We start from the raw sequence: 25419 nt of genomic DNA, 5'->3' as shown, positions 1-25419 counted from the left end.
AAATAGTTAATTTTATTTTCCAACGAATAAAATCAAATATATAATACCTATTTACACTATTTTTTAAGCAATTGTTTGTGTTTTCATTCCCAAATTTCACTTTTTAAAACAATAATTAAAAGGAAAGTATATATATTTATACAAAAATATATTAATTTGACATCATAATTTTTAAATAATTTCAAAATATTTATATTTCACATAAAAATCTGAACAAAATTGAAAAATCATAATTATGATTGACAACTGAAAATAAAATCACAGACAAATTGAATATTGAAATAAATAGAAAAAACAGTAGGAAACAACTCTTCCTTAAAATGAAATTCTTTAGCCCCTGAAAATACAACGGCGAAGGACCAATTATTCTACAATGGCGTCGGAGGTGGTGGACGCGACGGCCGCGAAGCCTAGAGGTGGTAGGTTTTGCACCGTCTGTAATGACAGACGCCCCGCCCTTAAGCGTCCCAAAACCCTCGAACAAGTATGTATTTCCTTTACTTTATGAGTTTTCTTTTCCGTTTTTGTTTCCGGAAGTCTTTGCTGAAAGAATATTGCTTCTTCTCTTTGGAAAAGATATGCAAGGAGTGTTTCTATGCAGTTTTTGAAGATGAAATTCACAGAGTAATTGTAGATAATCATCTGTTCAAGCCCGGCGAACGCATTGCAATTGGAGCTTCTGGAGGAAAAGGTTACAAAATCCGTCTGTATAATTATGTATATAAGTTGAAATTTTGCTTCATTTATCGTACGTTCATATCAGCATATAAGTAGAATTGTTAATTGAGTATATATTAGCTCGGTGGATTGGAGAAATTAATTTTACTTCAAATTGATGTGTTTGTTTTAGATTCTACTGTACTTGCGTATGTGCTGTCGGAACTGAACATTAGGCACGGTTATGGTTTGGATCTTTTCCTGCTTTCGATTGATGAAGGGATAACTGGTTACAGAGATGATTCACTCGAAACTGTTAAGAGGAATGAAATCCAGGTATGCTATGACCGCTTGCTTGATCCTTTTGTCTTTTGCTTCATTGAACATAAGTTTTGCACAATTCAAAACTACAGCTTGTTAGCCTCGTACAGTTTCAGTGATTGGATTGCGAATAGGCTAAGCTTGTTGCTGTTATTGCACTTCGAAAATTCATGCCTGCAACTCTTAATGTGATGTGTCTGAAATGCCCTTCGCATATGCACTCACCGTGCTTTTATATAATGTTTGTAGCACTGAAAATTAAGGTTCACACGTTACTAAACCAATTTTTGTCTTTCATTCTTTATGTTTAGAAATTGTTCGAAATGTTCCATTCTTGGATGCATTTTGTTTCTATATGGAGTTATGTTTAGATGCATATTTACCATTCCTGAGGTTGATACTTGCTTGCTACTAGAAGCTTTAGAATATCCTGAATGCTAAGCTGCTTTTTTCCTCTCAAAGTCTTGATGCACTATGCTTCTCTTCATGATCAAATTTTTTTCAACTTCTGGTCAAGCCTAATGGGATTTTCTGTTTTTTATACCTATACAGTATGGACTACCTCTTAAGGTCGTTTCATATAAAGAATTATATGGGTGGACAATGGATGAGATTGTGAAGCTAATAGGTCTGAAGAATAACTGCACATTTTGTGGTGTTTTTCGCCGTCAGGTAATAAAGTTCATCAATATTTAGTTGTTAGCTGAAGAATATGTTCTATCGCCTTCTCTTTCTGGGCTTTGCAATAACTTAATAGCATATTATGTTTCAATGTTATTCATTTATTTATTTCTAGCCAAACGTTACTTTTTGTTTCTAATAATGAAAGTGATGAGGCTTTAAATAACAAAAAGAATATAGCTGAACTTCTGGTTATAGTCATCAGCTGATCTGGGACTTGTTTAAATTTTGGTTGTTTGTGCCCGCTAAAACTCCAGTTGTAATTTTTAAACAATTTGTGTCAAGTTTTGCTGGATTTTGATTCTCATATTGGGAATTTGGTAATACAAAATCAGTAATGGCAATACTACTTTGTGTTTAGGCTCTTGACCGGGGTGCTGCACTGTTGAAAGTAGACAAGCTAGTCACTGGGCATAACGCAGATGATATCGCCGAAACAGTCCTCTTGAACATATTAAGAGGTGACATTGCCAGGTATGTTAAGCTTTTGATAGTAAGTTGTAAGAGAGCTTGGGTAGGGTTGTCAAAATTGGAAATTAGTTTTGCTCCCTCAGTGTCTCATGTTCTCTCCATGAGTTTTGTTTGATCAGTCAAATTGTTAACATGGCAGGCTGAGCAGATGCACCTCGATAACCACTGGTGAAGATGGACCAATTCCAAGATGCAAGCCTTTTAAGTACACCTATGAGAAGGAAATTGTGATATATCCTTGTTGAATTACATGGTCTCATGGTTTTATCTTCTTTGCTGTTTCCATATCTCCAGTGGTTCTAGTGTGTTTAACTTGTTAATTGATAGCTCTGAAGTTGGGCCCTTAACCTGATCTTCACGTATGCATACTTCAAAAGGCTGGATTACTTCTCTACTGAGTGTAAGTATTCACTGCAGTATTCCTTTTACTTTCACTTGTTTTTGTTTGTAAATCTTTTGAAGTTTTTCAGTCTTGGTATGTTTTTGCCTCCCGTTTAAGTTTTTGCTCACTTATCTGATGTGTGCTTTTTTCCATTTGAGAAAGAGGACTTGCTCTCCTGCCAGTAGCTAGGAGGATATTTTACTACTTTTCAATTTCCATTCTTCTTGCTCTCCTGCATGAGTTTATGTTGCCTTCTGCATTGCAGGCATTTACTCCCCAAATGCTTATCGTGGCTTCGCTAGGGAATTCATTAAAGATTTAGAAAGGATCAGGTTTAGATACCATCTGTTTTCACAATTTTTACTTCTTTTCTTTCAGTATAACCCCTTTCTTCATGTTTTGTTATTGTAGGCCAAGAGCTATACTCGACATAATAAAGTCTGGGGAGGACTTTAGGATCTCTACTTCTACAAAGATGCCAGAGCAGGGAAATTGCGAGAGATGTGGCTACATTTCCAGCCAGGTGAGAATGCTTCTCCAGAGCAGGGATTATGTAGAATCTTTGATAAAAAAAAAAATTGCTCTCTCTTTGAGAATCTCAAAAGGAGTTGCAGAATTCAAATCATTTGCTGATTGCTGTTATGATGTTGTCAATCCGCATTTCTGGACGAATTAAATTTGAGATGGTGCTGCATCTGAATTACTGCAATTGTATTGCCTTTCATGTCATCATAATACTTTTTTGCAACTGAAGTAATAATGATATACCCATCCTGCACGATTCCCCATCATTCAAATTGGGAATAAGTGACCATTGTTATCTTTTTGGCATCAAAAAAATATGTTTCCGTGTGACTGTGTCCATTGATTTCTTTAATTTGGCTCTGATTAAATTGATGAAAGCTATGAAAAGGATTTGTTTAGTCATTATCTGTGTTTTCTTGATGAAACCATGTATCCCTTATACATGTTCAATATCTACAGAAATGGTGCAAAGCATGTGTTTTGCTGGAGGGCCTTAATCGGGGTTTGCCTAAGCTGGGCATTGGGCGTACCCGAGGTCTCAACAATGAAAGCAACAAGGATATGAAAGAAACTAATGGAACAAAGGGTTTGCAAAGCAAGCAATGTGGAACCCTCGACTTCTGATATAGGTGTGCAATTCAGCAGGTAGCAGCGGAAGGATCAAATCCTCATTCTGAGACGTATATATGACCTCAGAGAGGTTATAATTGGTACGTCCGACAATTCTTTGGGCCTCCCTGTGCAAGTAAGAGTCTTTCTGGTTTTGCAATGAGTCATAATTCATGGTGGAGGGCACAACATCTGCAGGCCTTGTGGCGGCTTAAGAAGTCCCTTTCCAGTTACAAGCTGAAGGAGTGAGGTTGGTTTTTGCTAAAACGATATTTATCTGGCTACAGTTAGGTGTCTCTATATTGCAACTTTGATTAGAATATCTTTGCCCAAAATATTGCAACTTTGATTAGAATTTCTTCAGTCTAGCTCGCATGAATTGCAGTTTGCACCCCAGAAATAAAGGAAATAGAAACTTTCTCCTATCAACAAATGAAAATTAACACTTCCTACCACGAAAAGTGGTTAGTTTATCAACAGTGACAACTTCTGGCAGAGAAACAAGCGGAGCTACAGGGGAATGCTCACAACAACTTGCTGTGTGTGAATGCTTCCTGGAAAGCATATGACGATGATATGGTATTAATTGCAAAATCATCATTTAGGTCCCACCTAGCAGCCAAATGCTACTTTTTAGATTAAATTTATTGATTTTTTGATATTTCGATGTGGACCAAAAAAATTAAATACGGGATTTCCGCGACGGTTCCACAATATGAATTCAATCGCAACTGAAATCACGCCACAAGATGCACTGGAAAAACCAAAAACTGGTAGATTCCCAACTGCGGAGCCTACACTCTGCTTCTTTGCTTACACTTCACTCCTGCCCCTCTGCTCCAACCTACCAACTAGGCTCCTCACTTGAGGATGAACCCAATACTCATATTTTTACAACCACATCATCGGATCGAGCTGAGCTAATCCAATCCGACCTTAGCAAACCAAATAGACCTTAAACAAAAATACTTAATAGGCAGATCTTCAAGTGTCCTATCATTATACGCCTGGATTCCACATCACAAGTAACTGCCAAATTGCTTGAATGAGGGGCTAACTCCAATTTTTGTAGAAAATTCAAATGATTTAAGAAACATAATAGTGGAAAATAAGAACAGAATTCAAGTGCTGTGAGCGTGTCTCGAAATCTGTGTCCATGCAGATGTAATATGAATTGCAATAGAAAAAATTTGATATTTATTGATTTTCTGAAAGTTAAAGACAAAATCCCTTCACGTGCTCTGGGTTGCTTCAAGCACGTGACATGGATTCCAGTAGTCGAGAGTTCATACATTTCAACCTATCCGACCATGTAACCATAACTAATTTATTCTTAAATAGGGAGAGTCCAATGAAATTTATGAATCCAGCTTTGTTTTGGAGTTATTGATTATAAACCGAGTTTACGCTAATCTGCTTCATAATTTACTTTATTGCGCTACCGTTTAAGACATTAATACTCTGTTTGGGTAATATAAAAATGGGAAAATTAATGATACCGTAATCCTCGTTTTTGTTATTGTAAGAATACTTAATTTGAGTTCTGATTATTGCGTAGACGGAAAGTTACAACTACCTGATCATCCGCTCACACCACAAGAGAGTTTCAAAATCATGATATTATTATGAAAAATATAAATACATCCAAATTTTAAACTGCATTGCACTAGTGTTAGTTGGTAAATGACATACGCATGAATTGGTTTACCATACTTGATTTAATGCTGAAAAATTTATATTTTTGCATCGATTTCATTTAACTATGGTCAATAAATATTATTTATTATAATTTTTAATTTATAGCTATTAAAATCGTAGCCAATAGTCATTTTTTTTTCCCTAGTGGTGGACCTATCTCTTTATTTTTCTTCATCTTAGGAAAAAAAATATGGATTGCAAATATGAAATAGCAAGAACATAACAGTGACTGAATTCTTTTTATCCAAATAAAGTCTCGTCCAATCAAACAAATAACAATATCATGTGATTAATTATTTTTATTGAATTATATATCAATCACGTGATAAGTGTATTATATTTATTATATAATAAATTTAAAATCATCCAAACTCAATTGGAATAAAAATGTATATAGTGGGACCTAAAAGACGCGGTACTACTAACACTTATTAACACAATGCACATGCACACCTAGACACATCCCATGCCTCAAACAATCCTTGGCATTCTTTCATAACTCATCTTACAAACTTCCCTCCATCCATCCTATTCAAATCAAACACAAACAACCCATGTGGGAAAACCCATTGCCCCCAATTTCCTACTTCCACCGACACCTCTCTTTTCTTTTTCACTTCAATTTTCTATTATATCCTACTCTTCCCCCCCATCCGTGACAATTCTTGAACATGGTAAAAAGTTATTATGGTAATAATATCGAATATTTATCATACACCCAACCAACAAAATGCATGTGTAATTACAAATGTGGGAACTCCCACTTTTGTGATCTTTGATCACTTGTTTTAATATCTGAATTAAATCTAAAAATATTAAATTATATAGACTATAGTCATATCAACAGTAAAATTAATCATCTTTCCCCCCATAACACACACATTAAGTTCAATTTACCATTAATATGTTTCTCTCTCTCTCTCTCACACACACACAGTCTCTCTCTCTCTTGATTTCCAGCTAGAGGAGGGTCTCTTTCACCCATACACGCTTAGCCGCAGTCTGTACCGCACTTGAAAAAGTTTAAATAAACCATCCCCCTCCTCGCTCACTTTCCACCCCAAACACACACCACAGTCTCTTTTCCGACTCCCACATTCCCACAAACAAACACTTTTCCCCTTTATCCCACCACTTCCAAACATGCCGCTAAGGTTAGCGGTGCTGCTGGTGGTTCTCGCCGTCGCTGCGGCGGAGGATCCCTACAGATTCTTCACCTGGAATGTCACTTATGGTACCATCTACCCTCTCGGCGTCCCCCAACAGGTCTTTTTTCTTCTACTTTTTCCACTGTGTTGAGCAACCCATTCTCAACATCTTCTGAGTTCCGATTGTGGTCTGTTTGTCTCAGGGCATTTTGATAAATGGGCAATTTCCAGGGCCTGACATCTACTCCGTCACCAACGACAACATCATTGTCAATGTGTTCAACAGCTTGGACGAGCCTTTTCTCATTCACTGGTAAGAAACACACATCTACATCAATCTTTAATTATGTCTTAATTAGAATATGAACACCCAAAATGGCAATGATGCCCCTGATTAACCTACCATTGATGCTTTACTTTCACATTATCAGCGATTAATCCAACGTTGTTTTCCGGAGTTTTTAGTGGAAACTCGTGGTTTAGTCATATGGGTTCTGTGTTTTTCATGGTTTCATCTAATTCTTACCACTGTTAAAAATAATTAGCAGTAACTTAGGAGTGAAAAGGTGCACGTGGGTCATGGTCCTAAATTTAACAAGATATGGATCCGGAGTACGAACTCCAATAATGCCAATGCCGAGGAGGAGGAGAAGGGTGACTCGATTCTTTGTTAGTATAGCAATATTTAAAATTGCAATAAATTTCCACCTACTAACACATACTCATTTAAATTCACTTCAATTATATAGATCTCATACCATTAATATTTTTTGTTTTATTTTTTTATTAGAGTTTTCAGCTTTTGAGGTTTCATGTCTTCTTTTATTAATTTTAATTTTTCTTTTTTAATAATTTTAATTTTTTAATAAAACCACCGTCCAATATGATACTAGAATCAGTTTATAAAAAGATTTTGAGTTCAAATCTCATTGCCCTTTATTTATGAAATAAATATTTTACATACACAATTTGAACATGACGATATTAAATGATTCTATATTTTAATCATTTAACTCTTTAAATGAATTGGTTGTTTACTCGGATTTAAACCCAAGTGACGAGAAAAGGAGACCATATGGATTGCCCAAAATAAAACATAAAAGAAGTCACACGGGTTGTAAAATTTGCCCGGAAGTACCTCTTTTTTCTGTATAGTTTTGCTTGGAGACGAAAAGATCTATCATCACTGTTTTCTCCTAAAACAATATAACACAAATCAAGTTTTGTCCAATGATTACAGAAACACATTTGTCAAAAGAGATGCGAGTTTTTTCGTATCTTCTTCTGGTTTTTGATTCCTACGCGGTTTTGAGAAGACTAGCTTCTATTTCATTAATTTTTTTAAAATTATTATATTATATCGGCATAATGTATATTTTCATTAATATGTGTCTCAAGTTTAATGACAAGAAATAAATAATTTGGTTTATGTTAGGGAAAAATAAGCAAAGAAAGACAGTGGTTTGATTTGTGAATAAATTAATTACAAAACAAGTATATTATATGGTTGATTAATTTTTTTAATTATATATCAATTATATAATAATAAATATGTTATACATATTATATAATTAATTTAAATTTAATCAACTTTAATTTGAATTAGAATTTTTGGCCAACAAACCTGATTGGATCCGTGACAGGAGGAGGCTGAAAGCTGAGCCTGACCGCATGTTGTCTTCACTCATACACTTGTCTGAATTCACTGAGATGCTTTTCAGACTGACTCTTGTCCTCTCCTCCCTATTAGCAAAAACCATATTTTAATCCAACCCACCATAATTGCTACAGTTATGTCCAAATCTAATACAATTACAAACATTAATATTATTTAAAAAATTGTAGATTTCTTTTAATTATGACCTACATTCAATAAATACCTCACAAATTATTTGATATGCTGATTCTGATAATTGCTAATTATTAAATTTTATTATGTAATTATAATATAATAAATTCCCTTTAAAAAATTTATTACAGGAACGGAATCCAGAACAGGAGGAATTCGTACGAGGACGGAGTATACGGGACGACATGCCCCATCCCTCCGGGCAAGAACTTCACCTACATTCTTCAAATGAAGGATCAAATAGGGAGCTTCTTCTACTTCCCGTCATTGGGATTTCATAAGGCTGCTGGTGGTTTTGGAGGCATTAAGATCCTAAGCAGGCCCTTAATCCCTGTCCCTTTCCCTCCTCCTGCTGATGATTTTACTGTCTTAATTGGAGATTGGTACACTGCTAATCACACTGTAAGTCCTCCTTTATATTAATAGGTAAAATAATTTAAAAAATAAATCTTGTTATGAAATATATCTTAAATTTCAAATGTTTTTAAACCCAATGCCAATCTGAAGTCTGAACCGACCGCTCATGGGCTTTACTCTTTGGACTGTCGGCAACATTGTGGCCCCAAAATAACTACTTCTTTGACTAGAATCTTTGTCCTTTTTGGGTCATTAACGACTGCATGTTCCCCTGTCCAGCTTTCATCTTGGGCCCATTTAAAGAAAGACACACGATTCGCTCATTTGAGTTTTTGGTGATGCAAGTTTGTGTTGATTTACGTAGGACTTGAGAGCAATTCTTGACAAAGGCAACAAGTTACCTTTTCCTGATGGAATTCTTATCAACGGTCGTGGTCCTAATGCTACCTCTTTCACCATTCAACAAGGTTCTCTCTTCTCTACATTCCTAACAATATCATTATGCTTTGCAATCCTGAAACCGTAACGATATGTGATCATTTGCAACAGGAAAGACTTACAGGTTCAGAATATGCAACGTTGGATTGCAAAACTCGCTCAACATCCGCATCCAAGGCCACAAGATGAAAGTGGTTGAAGTCGAAGGCACCCACACTCTGCAGATCAGCTACTCCTCCCTTGATGTTCACGTCGGCCAGTGCATGTCAGTTCTTGTAACAGCTGATCAGCAGCCTCAGGACTACTACATTGTTGTCTCAAGCCGTTTCACCACTCCAGTCCTTACGACCACCGGTTTTCTCCGTTATGCAAACTCTAACCGCCCTGCCTCTGGACCACTGCCTGGTGGACCAACCACCGAAATCGATTGGTCCCTTAACCAGGCTCGTTCCATCAGGTATATTTTCCTTTCTTGGTGCACTAAAACACGGATAAGCTTAAACTTTGGACCAGACTGAAAACTTGTGCATTTTCAGGACTAATCTTACAGCAAGTGGACCAAGGCCGAACCCACAGGGTTCTTACCACTATGGTATGATAAACACGACAAGAACTATTAGGCTTTCGAGTTCTGCTGGTCAGGTCAACAATAAACAGAGATATGCAATCAACAGTGTCTCCTTTGTGCCAGCTGACACTCCTTTAAAAGTTGCTGACTACTTCAAAATAAGTGGAGTTTTTCGTGTAGGGAGCATATCTGATGCTCCCACAGGTGGAGGAATATACCTTGATACATCCGTCATGGGTGCCGACTACAGAGCATTCATCGAGATTGTTTTTGAAAATGATGAAGATATCGTGCAGAGCTATCACCTCAGTGGCTACTCATTCTTTGTAGTAGGGTGAGCACAAACATATTCTTTTTGTGTGTGTAGGGATATACTGATACAGTAACATGAAATCTTTTCATCCATACTGATCATCTGATCTCTGAATCAGAATGGATGGAGGGCAATGGTCCTCGGCTAGCAGGAACCAGTACAATCTTCGTGATGCAGTCTCTAGATGCACAGTACAGGTGAAAACAAACTGCCTTAGCTCAGAAATTGATATATAAGAGTCACATAATGTGAAACTTGAAGTTCTTGGATTGAAACAAGTGACTTGAGAATCTCTCTCTGGTATTTGCAGGTGTATCCAAAGTCATGGAGCGCCATCTACGTAGCTCTCGACAATGTGGGAATGTGGAACTTGAGGTCAGAGTTCTGGGCTAGACAGTACCTCGGCCAGCAATTTTATCTAAGAGTTTACACGACATCCACATCGTTGAGAGACGAGTACCCTATTCCGAAGAACGCACTTCTCTGTGGCAGGGCAAGCGGACGTCGCACACGTCCCCTTTAAGCTATCGAATCATGTGAACAATGGCTAGCCATCAAGAATTCTTCCCAGCCTGGAGGAATGGAGAGGTTGTACTGAGGACTAGGCTCTGTTGTTCTTCTCTTAGACAGATGATTTAAATTCTTGGGGGTGCTAAATCAGCACCTGTATGCAAATTTTAGGAGCTTGTAATTCTATTATAGTACTTGGGTTATTTCAGCTATATGACCTTAGCTCAAGGTCACATTCTTTCAAATTCCACTGGATGTTAATGTATCTCGTTTGATATTATAGATACCATTACTATTATTATACAAGACTAAGTGTAAGTTGTTTTTCTGATCTATACTTCTCATGAACATACTCATGTCTGAATTTTACAAAACAAGGCTTTCCATTTTCTAGGATTTACCTTATCACACTTAAAAAATTAAATTTGATAAAGCTGAGGATCAAATGATACCAAATGCTATGGGTATGGTTTAAGGGTTCTTTGCAAATAACTATTGCTTTTATGATATAAACAGGGTTTAATGTAATTTATCTACACGTGATATTGAAAATGAATAAATTACTCTTTTGTGAAAAATAAATAGCAATTTATCCCCTGTGTTTTAAAAAATAAAGTAATTAACCTCTCTGCCTAAGGGGTAAATTGTTTCAATTTTAAAAATATAGGGAGATCAGTAGCTACATTTTATAAAACATAGGGGTATAAATTGCTATTTTATTAATTTATAAAGGGGTCTTTTGCCTATTTTTCATAACATTAGAAAACGAAAAATAGAAGTAAAAATAATTGAAGTTTGAGTAACTGATAGATATATATCTGTATCAGCTTTTATTAACTCTAAGATCAAATAAGATATTAAAACAATAGTAATAATTATGTTTTTTCTTTTGTAAATAATAATCCATAAGAATAGATATTTCAAATTACTATTTAAATTTATGTTTTCGCACTTCTTTTTTCTAATTAATATATATGGTGTATGTGCGCCCAGAACCCAAGTGCAAGCAGGTCATCCGGGTGTTGAGATCCAGCCGTCACTTTCCTCTTTAACTAAATACAGCCGTCGATCAAGAAGAACGAGAACCTCCGGGACTGAAGGAACACTTCTAGAAATTCAAAAACCCCAATCTCGGTTTAACTTTTTACACTCTTTGGTGTCACAGTCTCCACTCTCCGCTCTTCAGCTCTCATTTGCTACTACCAGAAGGTTCGTATTCCGATCTCCTTTTTTGTTCGTTGATTTCTCACCTTCATTTTAAGTTTTTATAGTTTAATTGTTATCGCTGGAATCGTGTTCTTGTATTGCTCTTCAATGGCCTGCTTGAGTTGTCTTTAGGTTCTGCACTTGTTAGTGTTGGTTTCTTCTAACTTCTTTTTTTTTTTTAAAATCTGTTGTAGTTTAGAGCTTTGTGGTGTTAGGGTTTAAGTGGGCGCGGGCCTACAGATTGCATTCTGTTCCGAAGTGATGCTATAGGTTTAATTGGAAAAGAGTGTGGGGGGTGCATTTAATGGAGTAGTATTTAGTTAAACATGAAATAAGGTTAATCTTTTTATGAGAAAAAAAGAAAACTTTGGTTTGCATCTGCAATCGAAAACCTCTGATGTAATATTTACAGGTAACAAGGTTGTGGCTCGTCAATAGATTTATAGACCATTATTTCATTGAATAGTACTATGCTTAATATTTTGGATTTGCAAGTGAAGATGTCATTGAATGGTATAGACAGGGACTGAAATGTCTGAGCTGCTACTCTCTTTGATTTTTTTTCCCAATTTTCTTGATCTGTGATGAGAGAATTGTGTTTTTAATTTTTTTTTCCCTCAGAGAATCATTTGCTTTGAGGGTGTGCTTTTCCATCTTCATTCTCAACTTTTGTTGCCATGGCGGTATGTTGGATGCTTACTTCACTTTTAACATTCAGCTTATGTCTTTGTTAATTTATCTATATTTTCTAAATGTTCATCTGGTATGAGTATGTAGATTGAAAAACTTCTTAAAGATGAGGCTACGGAAGAAAAGGGTGAGCGTGCAAGAATGGTGAGTCTTATATCTATAAGGAAAATTTTGGGTCAGTATGTAACATATGTAATCCACTTCTGCACTCTGCAAAGATGGCATGCATTTATCGCTGTAGCTTGACTGTATTGTGCTCAATTTACTAGATTTTCTAAGTAGGGTGATTTCAGAGGTAATTTCCTGTTGATCAATTGATGAATAGCTTTTATCTTTCTATATCAGGCCTCCTTCGTTGGAGCGATGGCAATTGCTGACTTGGTTAAGACGACCTTGGGACCTAAGGGGATGGTAGAGAGCCAATTCTTCATATTTTAGTGGAGTTGACCCAGAAAATTATGCTTATGCCTCCAATTCTGAACCATAGCATACCTTCCTTTTGCAGGATAAGATTTTGCAATCTACTGGCAGAGGGCACAGTGTTACAGTGACGAATGATGGGGCAACAATCCTAAAGTCCCTACATATTGACAACCCTGCAGCAAAAGTCCTTGTTGGTATCCTTGATGTTAAATTGTTCTTTATAACTGTGTTATCACTGTTGGCGTCTTATTTGGTACTATCTAGGCGCCAGATGCTATGAAGTAATTGTGGGTGTAATGTGATGCTTGAGCTTTTTAGTTTGGCATATGGCATTCACATTCTCTTGCCCTTTCTGTTCCAAAATGTTTCTAGAGCCCATAATCAGGCTCCAATTAAGGAAGGTCTAATAATTTACCAATACTATAATGAAATTTGTTAATATATGATCAATTCTCTGTTAATGCTGGATAGGACAAGGTGGCTTAAGAACTATTTTTTTTTCAGAAGATAAAATTCTGAAGATATCTCATAAAGTATATAGAAGTATAGAAGAGCATCATTTCATTTCAAGCTTTGGCAAACCTTAAGTTCACTGGCAGATATCTCAAAAGTTCAAGACGATGAAGTCGGAGATGGTACGACTTCAGTTGTTGTTTTAGCTGGGGAGCTTTTGAGGGAGGCAGAGAAGCTAGTGAATGCCAAAATTCATCCAATGACTATTATTTCAGGTTTGTCTTATATTTATGAATGAAGTCATATGGTATTGGCTTTTTGGGTTAAATTCATTTTGACCCCCTATGATATGTAAAAATATTAAAAATCCCCCTATGAAAATTTTAATATCAAAACTCACCCCTATGTTATGAATAAATAGTCACACCGCCCTTGGTCAACTTGAGCCTATTTTTTTAAAAAACAATGACTAAAATGCCCCTCCTAGTCAAAGGGTCAAACTAGGCATATTAATATATAATTATTTTAATTTATAATCTATATAATTTGTAACTATTAAAATATACTTATAATATATAATTATAATTTATAAAAAAAATATTATTTCAAAATAATAATCATAACCCACCCCCTACCGGCTCCTTGCTTCACCCCCTCCCCAACCCCCGCCACCCCCTTACGTCCAACCTCCTCCCCCTCCCCTTCCTACCCCCTACATGCCCTGGCGACCAGCGTCGCCTAGAAGTGGAGGCCGAACGGTCGCCCTCGCTCTGATGGGCGAAGGTGGTCACCCTCACTGCGTTGGGGCGACGACAGTGAGCCTCTGAAACCGCCGCCGCTGCTTCTTCTTTTTTTTTTAAAAAAATTTATAAATTAATATAATAAAAATAATATTTTATTATTAACAAATATGTATAATACTTTAATTAAATAATTATTATATAAAATAATATTTTATTATTAGTATATTAATAAATATATTAGATGTGAGAGAAGGGCAAAAATGTCAAAGAAAAGGTACTTTCGTAGCCAATTCGCAATCAAAGCACATGTAGCCCAATTTCTGTATAGAGGGGTTTTTTTGAACTTTATATTATATCACGGGGGGTAATTGATATTTAATTTTCATGGAGGGTTTTTTGAACATTTCTATTATCACAGGGGAGGTCCCTGGATATATCCCTTGGCCTTTTTGATTATGCAGTATATTATCATATGTGCTTCACCTGAACTATTAAAATGCAACTTGAATTCCTTTAACCCTCTATGTTAACTTGGAGGATCGACTAGTTATTGCATTAGTTGTCCATTTCGAATGCTTGTCTATTCATCTCCTTTGATTTCTCTTACTGCTCTGTCAAGGCCTCGTGATATCCATCAGTTTCACTAGTGAGACCAATTTTTGTTCAAGTAGAATGTGTGTTCTTGTTAGCTGTTGTTATATCAATACTGCGTGCAATTAAGATTAATCCCTTCATAGCTGGTGGTAGGAGGTACCTCTATTTGGCTTCCTATTCACAAAATTCGGTATTTTTTGTGCAAATTGATCAGGGTATCGTATGGCTGCTGAATGTGCTAAAAATGCATTGCTGGAGAAAGTTGTGGACAATAAACTTGATGCAGGTGAGCATTCTTTAGCCTTTGCTCCTCTTTGTTTGCAGTGCAGTGTCTCTTCTATATAAGTTTACTAGTTTTATTCTGCAGCATCCATTCCCTACTGTCAGCCCCTTTTTTCCCATAATGTTTGCACTCCGCGCACCATGGAAACCGAAAAGAAAACAGGAAATAATTTTGCACTTCTGGAAAACTATACTACCAGTTGCAATTTTAGCTGGTTCACGTTTTATAAGCAAATAGCTTTAGAAAACATATGGCGAATTGACTACCATAATTTATTAGATTGTGTCATTTCGTCCACATGGTTTTCTGTTTTAAATCAGATCTTGTGCTTGCAGAGAAATTCAAAGCAGACTTGATGAAGATTGCAATGACCACTTTGAGTTCCAAAATTCTATCTCAGGACAAAGAGCATTTTGCAAAACTAGCTGTTGATGCGGTTATGAGGCTAAAGGTATGATCCTATTTGACTTGGTAACTTGCTTGAGACTACTTTGGTTGTTGGAATGGAGCTTTTGGCATTCCATTTAGTGCAGCCTCCACATAATCTTGGTTAGATCCTTAAGTGATAACTCTTTAGATATACGAACTTCGTGGCTTGTGCATACGAGGTTTATATGTATGCATATTTGCGTCGTGCCCGAAATGTCTGCATTGACAGGGATTATTTTTGTATTTGCTAAGAAAATGGTCTGTGTTTATGTTGGGTCAGGCTGATACCATCTTGTGTACGAAATTGAGCATGTGGAGATCCATTTTCTCTGTAGTCAATTCTCGTTTGGGGAACTTCTTGATCTAATAAATAACGTTGGAAATGACAGGGAAGCACTAATTTGGAAGCCATTCAAATCATAAAGAAGCCTGGAGGATCGTTGAAAGATTCATTTCTAGACGAGGGGTGAGCCAGATAACATTTATTATACATAAGTGGTCTTATTTATCATGATCATCTGTTTTTAACATATTCCCTCATTGTCATGATGCATTTCTAAAAGGTCCAAGTCTATTTAAATCAAAACCAGAAAGAATCTGTTTACTTCTGCGGATCCTTTGGTTTATTCTCAGTGGAGCTGTCATGTACTTAGTTGCTGCTTGCTTGAAAATGTCTACTTATAGCATTACCTAATCTAAAACATTTTATTTCTCCTGGAATTGTCTAATTTACCTGTCATCAGTAAGCGATGGACCAAATACTCTTTAGCTGCTGTGTTCAACTTCAGACTCTCTGTTAGTAATCTTAATTATACTTAATTGTAGGATTTCATGGTTTTATTATGGGAAGATTTACGTGGGAATGAAATGCTCATTACAAATTAATCAAACAACTACTCCTAAGGTTTAGGCTGGGGTATTGTCTGCTGATAACAACTTTGCGTTTGTTAGTTGGCTTAGTAATTAGATTCTTAGAATTCTTCATAAAGGTTTCTGTATATTAAAAAACATTCAGTAGTCTGTATATTTGTTTATTTTCTTGATAATTAGCATAATGTAGCAATCTAATCTATTATGGACTTGGTGATATGATATAAATTTTTCCATTCTTGGTTGACATTCTTCTTCATTCAGATTTATTCTAGACAAGAAAATTGGTGTTGGCCAACCAAAACGGATTGAGAATGCAAAAATTTTGGTGGCAAATACTGCAATGGACACAGATAAAGTGAAAATATATGGGGCACGTGTTCGTGTTGATTCAATGGCTAAGGTTGCTGAGATTGAAGTAGCTGAAAAGGAAAAGATGAGGGAAAAGGTCCAAAAGATTATCAATCATGGCATAAACTGCTTTGTTAACCGACAGTTGATTTACAATTTCCCAGAGGAACTATTTGCCGATGCTGGAGTACTTGCAATAGAGCATGCCGATTTTGATGGGATTGAGCGACTAGCTCTTGTTACTGGTGGTGAGATAGCATCAACTTTTGATAATCCAGAGTCAGTCAAGCTTGGGCACTGCAAGCTCATTGAAGAAATTATGATTGGTGAAGATAAGTTGATCCACTTTTCTGGGGTTGACATGGGCCAGGCATGTACAATTGTATTGAGAGGTGCAAGGTATCTATCTTCAATATTCTTGTTGTAACTGATTCTTCCTTTTCAACTACTCTGATAATATTCTTTATGTTTCAATTGTTCACCTTGGGGGGAAAGGTCATAACTGTAACCATCTTTCTGATGGTGATCCAACCTGTCTGAACTTTTTAGTCGTCTGTAGTGGCTGGTTATCTGCTAATTAATCATTAAGCTGGCTGTTTGGAGTATGTCTATGTCTATTATTGTGAATGAGTGTCAATCCTGTTGGAGGATGCTTTCTCTGATTGTCATTATGATTCTGCATCATAACTTTATCCACTGAGTTGACACCCATCTACTTTGAACAGTGAATTTAGATTTACATCTGTTAACCACACCTTATATTTGTGTATTCATATGGTCTACTGGCAGCCCTCATATGTTGGATGAAGCTGAAAGATCTCTGCATGATGCATTGTGCGTTCTATCACAGACGGTAAATGACAGCAGGGTTTTGCTTGGAGGTGGTTGGCCCGAGATGGTAATGGCAAAGTCAGTTGATGAACTTGCCAGGAAGACTCCAGGGAAAAGATCTCATGCCATTGAAGCTTTCTCAAGGGCGCTTGTGGCCATTCCAACTACAATTGCTGATAATGCTGGTTTGGATAGTGCTGAATTAATCGCTCAACTTCGTGCAGAGCACCATAAAGAGGGAAGCAATGCAGGGATTGATGTTATCTCTGGATCTGTGAGTAACTCTATATAAGTTTGTTCTTGTGTTCTTCTTCTCTGTTGACTATCTCATATTAATGACACATGCCCCAGAACACAGGCTGACATTCACATAGCCATGCATTTGAACGATGATACATCATTGTTTTTTGTCCAAGGGTCATTCTCACTTGTGGGATGCATGCCTGATATCTCTTTTCCTATCATGATGCATCAAAACTTCACAAGTCCTGTTTCACTTGTGAGAAATCCTTTACCAACTCTTATTTTGATGGGCATGTGGGGCCCGGTTCTCAACCTCACACGTCAGTGATCATTAGTCAGTTAACCTCATAACTACCTCTGTGAACTCTGTTATAATCTCAAAATGAAATTCAAATGTCAAGGGTGACAAGTTGCAATAAACATTACTGAGAAATTGCAAGCACTAGATTGCTCATTGGTTTTTGTAGAATTTTACTGTGTTTCTTTAGACAAAATACATGGGACAAACTTCTTTTTTACTGAACCTATGTAATTCTTCCGTTCCTGTAATTTTTACTGAGAAATAGGACTTAGATATGCTACATGATGTTTAACTGGTGGTTATCACCAATTTCATTGCAGGTTGGAGATATGGCAGAACTAGGTATTTCCGAGGCATTCAAAGTAAAGCAAGCTGTATTGCTATCAGCAACTGAAGCTGCTGAGATGATTCTAAGGGTTGATGAAATTATCACTTGTGCCCCACGTAGGAGAGAAGACAGAATGTGAAGGAATGGCTCATCATAGGGAAGAAGACTTGCTATGTTTTTGTGTGATATCTATTGCTGATTCAGGTGGATGTATGATTATGAATTATCTATGGACCAGGGGTGTGAACATGTTGTGAGATCAATACATTTCAAAGTTGAGAGAATGTCATGACATATTGGCATCTGAATTTTGTTTTAGAAAAAACGATTCTTCATCATGTAGTAACTGGTGGCCCGATAACTGTTCAAACAATATTTTCTGTATGTGGACTTTCTTAGTCGTGGATTTTCCTCGGAGGCAAATTTCTAGGAGTGAACAGTTTATGGTAATTCTTCAGAACGAAAATTCTTTGTACTAGTGTACTCGTGTGTTCTGCTAGATCAAACTGGGCCGTCTTTGTATTTGACTGGAAGGTTACGATTTGGTTTTTTAACTAATATGATTATTACATGGTTTGTTGACTTGCATATTTGGATGCTCTACATATGGCAGCATGATTGAATTTTACCTTCTTGGTCGTATAACTCGATTATGAAACCTCAGTGTAAGTGATAATCAGAATAAAAAATCATGTGACAAAGAGGAACCATTTGAATATGATATCAACTACTTACGGTGATGTTGGCTCGCTCATTTAGATGCCCTAGATAGTGTAGCTAGGTTGATTCTCAGCTTCTTGGTATAGAGTATTATTTCATTGACTTATAAACCCCAATTTGATTTATGATTAAAATTTAAAAGATTATAATTAAATTACGACTGAAACCCAATTAAAAAATCATGTGACAAATAAGGAACCATCTCAATAACGCAACTCATAAGAGTTCTTACAAATCAACCCTTAGTCAAAACAGAAATTGAAGACTCCAAGAACTAGTCCTTATGTAGCACTCATTATATTCAGTGTCTTTCTTCCTTTTCTAGTATCATGGAATGTTCAAAGCGTAAACCCCTGAGAAATTTCTCCAATGCTCGAAATCTCAGGATTCAACATCAATCTCTGAAGTCATTTACAGCCCCCCAAACTCATCATACGCCTCCACATTTCTCTTCTCCACCTGCCATGCCAAAACCTTCATTCATGCTCACTCCTTCAACCAAATCTCAACTCCAGGTTTTTGCATTTATTTTAAATCGTGGAATTTGGTAAAAGTGACAGGCACCTATGATGTTTTGCTGTAGCTACGAGCAAGTATTTCTAGGGAGCTCAATCCTGTACAAGGAAACTCATCAACATAGATCTCAGATTTCTTGAAAATTCAACATTTTACATGCAAATATGTTCCATTGGCTAATACATAAGCGTTTAGGTAGACAAATGTTCATAGTAGTGTAATTTAGTGATTACATAATTTACATTAAAGACACTCAGGATGATCATGAGAGAAAAACACACTGAAATCTGTAACAAGCACTGTTTCTTCCCTGGCAAAGCCGAAGCATCTTATATTGATCATAATCGAGCAGATTATCCCCACAATGCAGTGTCATTCTGCAGCTTAGATATGGCTTTTTTTCTTTCCCATATTAACATCAGCTTCATCTAGTCGATCCAGAATGCGTCCAGCATCTTTGCCATGAAGCTGTACCTGTCTGCAGCTTCATCAATCTGCGGCACAGGTTTTCAAGGTTGATTCAGTCAATAGAACCTCTACAAAGAGGAATGTGAATATGATCTAATTTATAGTATGTACCATTTTTTGAGTTGGCATTCCAGCTCCATGTCCTGCCTTACGTTCGATACGAACAATAATTGGATTAGTTTGAGGACTTTTCTCCAAGCTTGAGCACAGAACATATTGCATGGTCTATAGCAAACAATAAAGTAAGCAATAAGGTACCTAACAGGTGCAACTGAGACCAGACAGCTAAGATATAACAGCAATTGCATTTGTGATAAACCATACTATTACTTAACCACAATACTAAACACTTCAGGCCCAGTACAGTGTCAACCAACATAAACTTCGAATATAAAGCATTAAGAATTCAATTGATAAAAGACCCACCGCCAATAACTTCAGTGAGTGCAGTGGCACAACCCTGTCATCATGGTCAGCAGTCAATAACATCGTGGAAGGATACTGAATGAACATATGAGAAGGTTTGTCCCAGGGCCTCCTGACATTATGCAAGGGCGAGTACCTGACAGGAAGAGAATAGGAAAACGTATGTCAAATGACAGCAAAAGTCAGATGTCTCCAAGACGTGAAGTTTGGTAAAAATAGGAAGGACACAATAAAAAGATGCTCCAAGAAGCACTCTGATTGGCATTGTACAAAGACAAACAACATACTGCATCCATAACGCACACTTAACAAAGGCTTACAACCAGCAAAACAAACTTTTTTGTACTACCACAAACTGAGATGAACAGCCTGTTGAACTAACACAAACTTTAGGTTGTCCAAAGATAGCACTCATACAAACAGATATTGAAAGCAGAAAGGACAGAGGGGCCATGGCCTCTAAAGTCTCAGTACTGTATGTGTTTATGTGTGTTGTGTGCATCTAAATGTAATATTACAAATAACTTACATGTAAATCTTTCAAATATCTTTTGTATTTGGCTCCTTTAACCCAGTTAAAGAACTCTTATATAACCAGAAAAAGGAGGGGAAAAAAAAGAAACTTTTACTTTTAACTTTGTCCAAATAGTAATGCTCCAATGATAGTGAGTTCAGCAAATTTAATGGTGAGACTTCATTGACTTTGTGTAAAGTGAAAATCTTCAGGTAAGATCCAAAGTCATATCCTTTCCCCTAAACCTTCATTACTGATATTAAACGGACAATTCAGCGTCAAGTATCTAATGAGAAAGCCTGGCGAGGTAGTTCTGATCAAGGTAGAAGAGCTCACTTGATTAGCCAATGGAACTGTTCCTCCTTATCTGAGCAGCCAAAGTCTGATGTCCATGCATGCCCTGGTTTGGAGGGAGAATATTTCCAAAAATATGGTTAAAACAAAATTTTAATAGAGAAAAAGCCTCCATTGAAGGGGAAAATATGACTTTCCCTCACCAATTGTGAACTTGTGAAACCGTAGCATGTCCATGACACCAACATGAGCAAGAGCGCAGCCAAAAAGATCAGGTCTCTGTGATCACAAAATTTCCCAATTTTCTATTTTAGTTGGGAAAGAAAAGTATGTCAGACAGAAGTACTGGAAAAGAAGATGAGAAGAGATACCTGATTAATACAAGCCCCGATGAGAAGCCCTCCATTGCTTCCACCTTCAATACATAACTTCCTTGCTTGCGTGTAACCAGCAGAGACAAGATACTCTGCAGCTGATATGAAGTCGTCAAAACAATTCTGCTTCCTTGAAAGGGCACCGCCTTTATGCCATTCTTCCCCATACTCTCCTCCTCCACGAATGTTTGCAATGCAAAAGATGACATCTAAATGCTTTGCAATCAAAATACGGCTAACAGAAAAATATGGAGTAATACTGACATTAAATCCTCCATATCCATATAGTAAACAGGGGTGTGAACCATCCAGAGAAATGCCCTTTCTAGCCACAATAAACATTGGAATTTTAGTACCATCTTTACTGGGCACAAATGCCTGAAAAATGAGAATCCCAATCAAGGAGAGGATAAAAGAAACTTGAACACAAAGACAAAAGATCAACAATCCATTACTTCCATTCTACCCCCCAAAACCTGCACCAGGAGTGTGTTTCCTCATTGTTGATACACAAAAGAAAAACCCCAAGTTATTTGGAAGCAAAAGGGGAATCTATGTCCATCTACTCGCACCATTATAACTCGACTTTTGTTCCCCATGGTTAGGAACTTTGCGGACTCTTAAAAGTCAAAAGCCCACAACTCATCCTAAATCACCCCCACTGAGTGGAGTCAAAAGAGAAAGCATATTGTTTGAACCAGACAATAGGTTCTGGCAGAATTTGAAAATCAGCATGATCTAAGATCCAACAAAATAAAGGAACTGATCTGATAGATGAACTGAAGTTCTGTTATGTGTTTGGCAGCAAGAGTGGTAACATATTTTCACCACTAAAAAATTTATCTATATTTCAAAATAGGATATAAAGGCTCACAGACTACCAGACTAAGGAAAGAGAATTAAACACACACTTCAGCTAAGTTACCAAATTATGTCCTCATGTGGTTAACTGCAAGGGTAAAACAAACATAGCATTCACCTGATTGACATTGAACTCAGTCCGGTCAAAGCCAGGGACATCAATCTCTCGGAATATTCTCATATCTGGGGTCTCAGCTTCCAGGTTGCACTTATATATAATGCCAGGGATGAGGAAGCTTGTAAATCCAATAAAGATCATGCTCTCTTTGCGTCGAGAAGAAATCTCAGTTACTGTTCCAATATCAAGTGGTAAATGGTGCACAAGAGCACCTGTTTCCAAGTCCCTTAACTGCAAAACATTTTTCACATCACTCAAATAATTCACTACAATTTGATTTCCATTTGCTGCCACAGCAGATTCAAGCACGTCCTTTTTATCTTCACGAAGTACTTCATTCCAAAAAGTAGGTTCTTTCAGATCAACTCGGACTAGTTTGTTTCTTGGAGCATCCTTATTAGTAAGGAATGTGAAAATTGCATCATCATTTGCAATATACTGATATAAAGCATCAAATGTGTCAACAAGCTTGACAAAAGGAAGCAATTCCTTTGTGCCTTTGTAACCCTCAAGTCCTCTAGGGAGCACTGATATGTCGCAGTGATAAATCTTGTTGACAGGATCACAATTTTCATATGTATACAGAAGAACATACTGCACATTCCAACGAGGAAAAAGGGAAATTAGTTAATTGAAAAGTAAATCAATATTATGGCAGTGTGAAAATATAAGTGATAGTAAACCAAGTTGCATTAATCCCAAATCATGTCTAGTGTAGTCAAAATTCAGTACCTTCCCGTCATCAGTGACTTTGGCTGAACGTGTATGTTTCGGATTGTCTGGATCACTCCAACATAATATGTCTTCAGACTGAGCAGTACCCAAAAAGTGATAATACAGTTCATGGTGTAGATTGGCATTTGTTTCTGTGCCAGCATCCAACTTCTTTCCATTCCTTTGGAATAAATAATGCAACACAGAGATCAGAACTGACGAGAAGTTCAAAACAAGTGCGAATTAAACATCTAAATTTTATGATCAATGCAACTGATTTTGAATCAATGGCTTTAGAAAATTCAAAATTTTCAGCTTGTCTTGAGAGGTAATTTTGCAACATAGCAGCAGAAAGAATGTAAACAAAGAAATTAGTCAATTTTCTACTGTAACCAATTAACCTTTCTGCTAAGAATAAAATACTACAAGTGGAACGAGTCCATGAAGATCAAGACACGCTTCAAAATGAATTTTCACTTACTCTGGAGCTGGATAACGGCTGTAGAAAAATCCTTTGCTGTCATGTGTCCAACTAATAGTAGAAAACTTAACCTGTAATAAACAAATATGCATTTGTGGAACCCAACTTACTAATCTAATTTAGTATATCATGAATCAGCTCCATCTCAGATTTACTTTTAGAAGAAATCCATAACATAAATCAAAAGATTGCAGGAACTTTACCCATGAAATGGTGTCAGGCTCGATGCACTTGTCCTCAATCCGCATAACTTTAATGGTAATCCAATCGCTTCCACTAGAACTAATGCCATATGCCAAGTACCTTGCATCCTCGCTAACTGCATATGCAGTCAACGCCACAGTACCATCGTCACTTAATGTGTTTGGATCAAGCAAAACCTCAGGTTTTCCGTCCAAGCTATCCTATACCATAACAAGATTGTTATTTCAAAATTCAGCATGACATGCAATGAACACTTCAGAAGGTCAATAAAATCAAGAAAAGTTGATATCTTGATGAAGAACCTGAACATATAGAACCCTTTGAGGTTGTAGACCCGTGTTATGGAAGAAAAAGTACTTGCCCCCAGCTCTAGATGGAGCACTATATTTCGGGAAATCATACAATTCGGTGAGCTTTTCACGGAGCCTTTCTCTTGTTTCACAGGTTTTAAGCACAGAATCTGTCAGTTTCATCTGCTTTTCAACAAACTCTTTCGTCTCCGCGGAATCGGGATCCTCAAGCCTAATCACATTATTCGGAATTCATTAAACATATTGCCGAAAAATGAGAAACAAAGAGAAACACACTCAGATTTTCCAGGATTCGAGTCTCCAACCGGTCTTGAAAAGGTTAGAATAACACTTTGATTTAAGCCTTTAACAAGACAAAACGGAATCAATAATCGCAATTTGATTGCATGATTCCAAAGCCTTTATTCCCAAAAATCCAAACTTGCATCCACAATAAGGTTTGAACTACTCCAAATCATTACCATCTATAAGGGTCCGGGACCATAACACCATGATAACTATCAACCACAGACTCATCCCGACGAGGCGTGGGATACTGCAGACGCTCATCAAAGGCCGATAGCGAACCCATCGGTGGAAATGTGGACAAAGAACTCGAGAGAAAGCGAGAACCAGAGAAACTTCGTCACAGTCGCTTGTGCTTGTGCAGATGCCTCCGAAAAGAAAGATGGCAGACAGTTCCCATGGCGCGGGGAAATATAACCCGGCCATCGAGGGGAAAGAATCTAGCGTAGTGAGGAGGGAATGGCGAGCGTGTGGCGACGGCATGAGCACATTTTCATGAGGAATTTGAGTAGCAGCAAATGGAAAGAGTTGGCTGGTTTTGGGGACCGAGAATTCTTGATGGAGTGTTGACATTTTGTACGAATTATGTCGCCATGATTTCGGGAAGAGGAATCTTCCATTACTAAACCTCGTTATCAAAATCTTCTTTTGATTTTTTCTTTTTCGGTGATTGAACGTGAACTTGCATCTAATTATGTATAACATTTTTAATCCTCTAATTTTTTAAAAGTGACGCTTTTAATTCTAAAATTGGCTGACAATTTTACGATTTTGGTAATAAGACTGGTGAGATTAAAACGGTTAACACATGCATTATTATTTTATAAGATCTTTTGTGGTTTGAAAAATTATATTTAGTAT

The 25419-nt window shown here is 36.9% G+C and overlaps 4 protein-coding genes across 6 annotated transcripts; 3 read left to right on the top strand and 1 right to left on the bottom strand.

Annotated features, from left to right (window-relative positions):
- The first annotated feature begins 300 nt into the window (after window positions 1-300).
- LOC105159378 (cytoplasmic tRNA 2-thiolation protein 1) lies at window positions 301-4014 on the top strand. 2 transcript variants are annotated; one of them, XR_847597.3, is made up of 11 exons: window positions 301-484; window positions 577-691; window positions 851-993; window positions 1531-1650; window positions 2021-2133; window positions 2270-2362; window positions 2490-2530; window positions 2778-2844; window positions 2924-3035; window positions 3497-3747; window positions 3845-4014. XR_847597.3 is itself a non-coding variant. In XM_011076426.3 (10 exons), the coding sequence occupies exons 1-10, from the start codon at window positions 374-376 to the stop codon at window positions 3659-3661; spliced, it is 1080 nt and encodes a 359-aa protein (XP_011074728.1). In that variant the 5' UTR covers window positions 301-373; the 3' UTR covers window positions 3662-4014. The 2 variants fall into 2 exon arrangements, 1 of the variants encoding a protein (XP_011074728.1); XM_011076426.3 differs by having other exon boundaries at window positions 3497-4014.
- Window positions 4015-6291: 2277 nt separating this feature from the next.
- LOC105159377 (L-ascorbate oxidase homolog) lies at window positions 6292-10833 on the top strand. Its single transcript, XM_088878508.1, has 8 exons — window positions 6292-6610; window positions 6696-6805; window positions 8473-8743; window positions 9063-9165; window positions 9248-9593; window positions 9673-10038; window positions 10136-10214; window positions 10328-10833. The coding sequence occupies exons 1-8, from the start codon at window positions 6488-6490 to the stop codon at window positions 10538-10540; spliced, it is 1611 nt and encodes a 536-aa protein (XP_088734634.1). The 5' UTR covers window positions 6292-6487; the 3' UTR covers window positions 10541-10833.
- A 710-nt stretch (window positions 10834-11543) lies between these two features.
- Window positions 11544-18860, top strand: LOC105159376 (T-complex protein 1 subunit beta). The gene is made up of 12 exons (XM_011076425.3): window positions 11544-11736; window positions 12355-12416; window positions 12511-12567; window positions 12769-12834; window positions 12929-13040; window positions 13446-13574; window positions 14851-14922; window positions 15255-15370; window positions 15738-15814; window positions 16483-16968; window positions 17359-17674; window positions 18265-18860. The coding sequence occupies exons 2-12, from the start codon at window positions 12411-12413 to the stop codon at window positions 18409-18411; spliced, it is 1584 nt and encodes a 527-aa protein (XP_011074727.2). The 5' UTR covers window positions 11544-11736; window positions 12355-12410; the 3' UTR covers window positions 18412-18860.
- A 760-nt stretch (window positions 18861-19620) lies between these two features.
- LOC105159375 (uncharacterized) lies at window positions 19621-25051 on the bottom strand. Of its 2 annotated transcripts, XM_011076424.3 has the most exons (12): window positions 24735-25051; window positions 24265-24484; window positions 23962-24162; window positions 23759-23829; window positions 23296-23458; window positions 22564-23157; window positions 21582-21962; window positions 21414-21489; window positions 21253-21316; window positions 20403-20538; window positions 20088-20201; window positions 19621-20002 (listed from the first exon to the last, which is right to left on the bottom strand). In XM_011076424.3, the coding sequence occupies exons 1-12, from the start codon at window positions 24842-24844 to the stop codon at window positions 19937-19939; spliced, it is 2196 nt and encodes a 731-aa protein (XP_011074726.1). In that variant the 5' UTR covers window positions 24845-25051; the 3' UTR covers window positions 19621-19936. The 2 variants fall into 2 exon arrangements, with proteins under 2 accessions (XP_011074726.1, XP_088735230.1); XM_088879104.1 differs by lacking the exon at window positions 24735-25051 and having other exon boundaries at window positions 23962-24157; window positions 24265-24400.
- Window positions 25052-25419: the final 368 nt, after the last annotated feature.

Source organism: Sesamum indicum, linkage group LG3, assembly GCF_026168435.1.
Source record: "Sesamum indicum cultivar Baizhima isolate 11 linkage group LG3, ASM2616843v1, whole genome shotgun sequence".
Classification (NCBI taxonomy): Eukaryota; Viridiplantae; Streptophyta; class Magnoliopsida; order Lamiales; family Pedaliaceae; genus Sesamum; species Sesamum indicum.
This window is presented reverse-complemented; position numbering and strand designations above follow the sequence as displayed.

Coding starts and splice junctions, on each gene's coding strand:
- LOC105159375 (XM_011076424.3), bottom strand. CDS start 24,844: ATGGGTTCGCTATCGGCCTTTGATGAGCGTCTGCAGTATCCCACGCCT. Junction 21,317..21,413: donor GTTTCACAAGTTCACAATTG/GTGAGGGAAAGT, acceptor CCTCCAAACCAG/GGCATGCATGGACATCAGAC. Junction 20,003..20,087: donor GAATGCCAACTCAAAAAATG/GTACATACTATA, acceptor CCTGTGCCGCAG/ATTGATGAAGCTGCAGACAG.
- LOC105159378 (XM_011076426.3), top strand. CDS start 374: ATGGCGTCGGAGGTGGTGGACGCGACGGCCGCGAAGCCTAGAGGTGGT. Junction 2,363..2,489: donor TATGAGAAGGAAATTGTGAT/ATATCCTTGTTG, acceptor CCTGATCTTCAC/GTATGCATACTTCAAAAGGC. Junction 2,845..2,923: donor AAAGATTTAGAAAGGATCAG/GTTTAGATACCA, acceptor TTGTTATTGTAG/GCCAAGAGCTATACTCGACA.
- LOC105159377 (XM_088878508.1), top strand. CDS start 6,488: ATGCCGCTAAGGTTAGCGGTGCTGCTGGTGGTTCTCGCCGTCGCTGCG. Junction 10,039..10,135: donor TACTCATTCTTTGTAGTAGG/GTGAGCACAAAC, acceptor TCTCTGAATCAG/AATGGATGGAGGGCAATGGT. Junction 10,215..10,327: donor TCTCTAGATGCACAGTACAG/GTGAAAACAAAC, acceptor TGGTATTTGCAG/GTGTATCCAAAGTCATGGAG.
- LOC105159376 (XM_011076425.3), top strand. Junction 12,568..12,768: donor AGGGTGAGCGTGCAAGAATG/GTGAGTCTTATA, acceptor TTTCTATATCAG/GCCTCCTTCGTTGGAGCGAT. Junction 15,815..16,482: donor GATTCATTTCTAGACGAGGG/GTGAGCCAGATA, acceptor TTCTTCATTCAG/ATTTATTCTAGACAAGAAAA.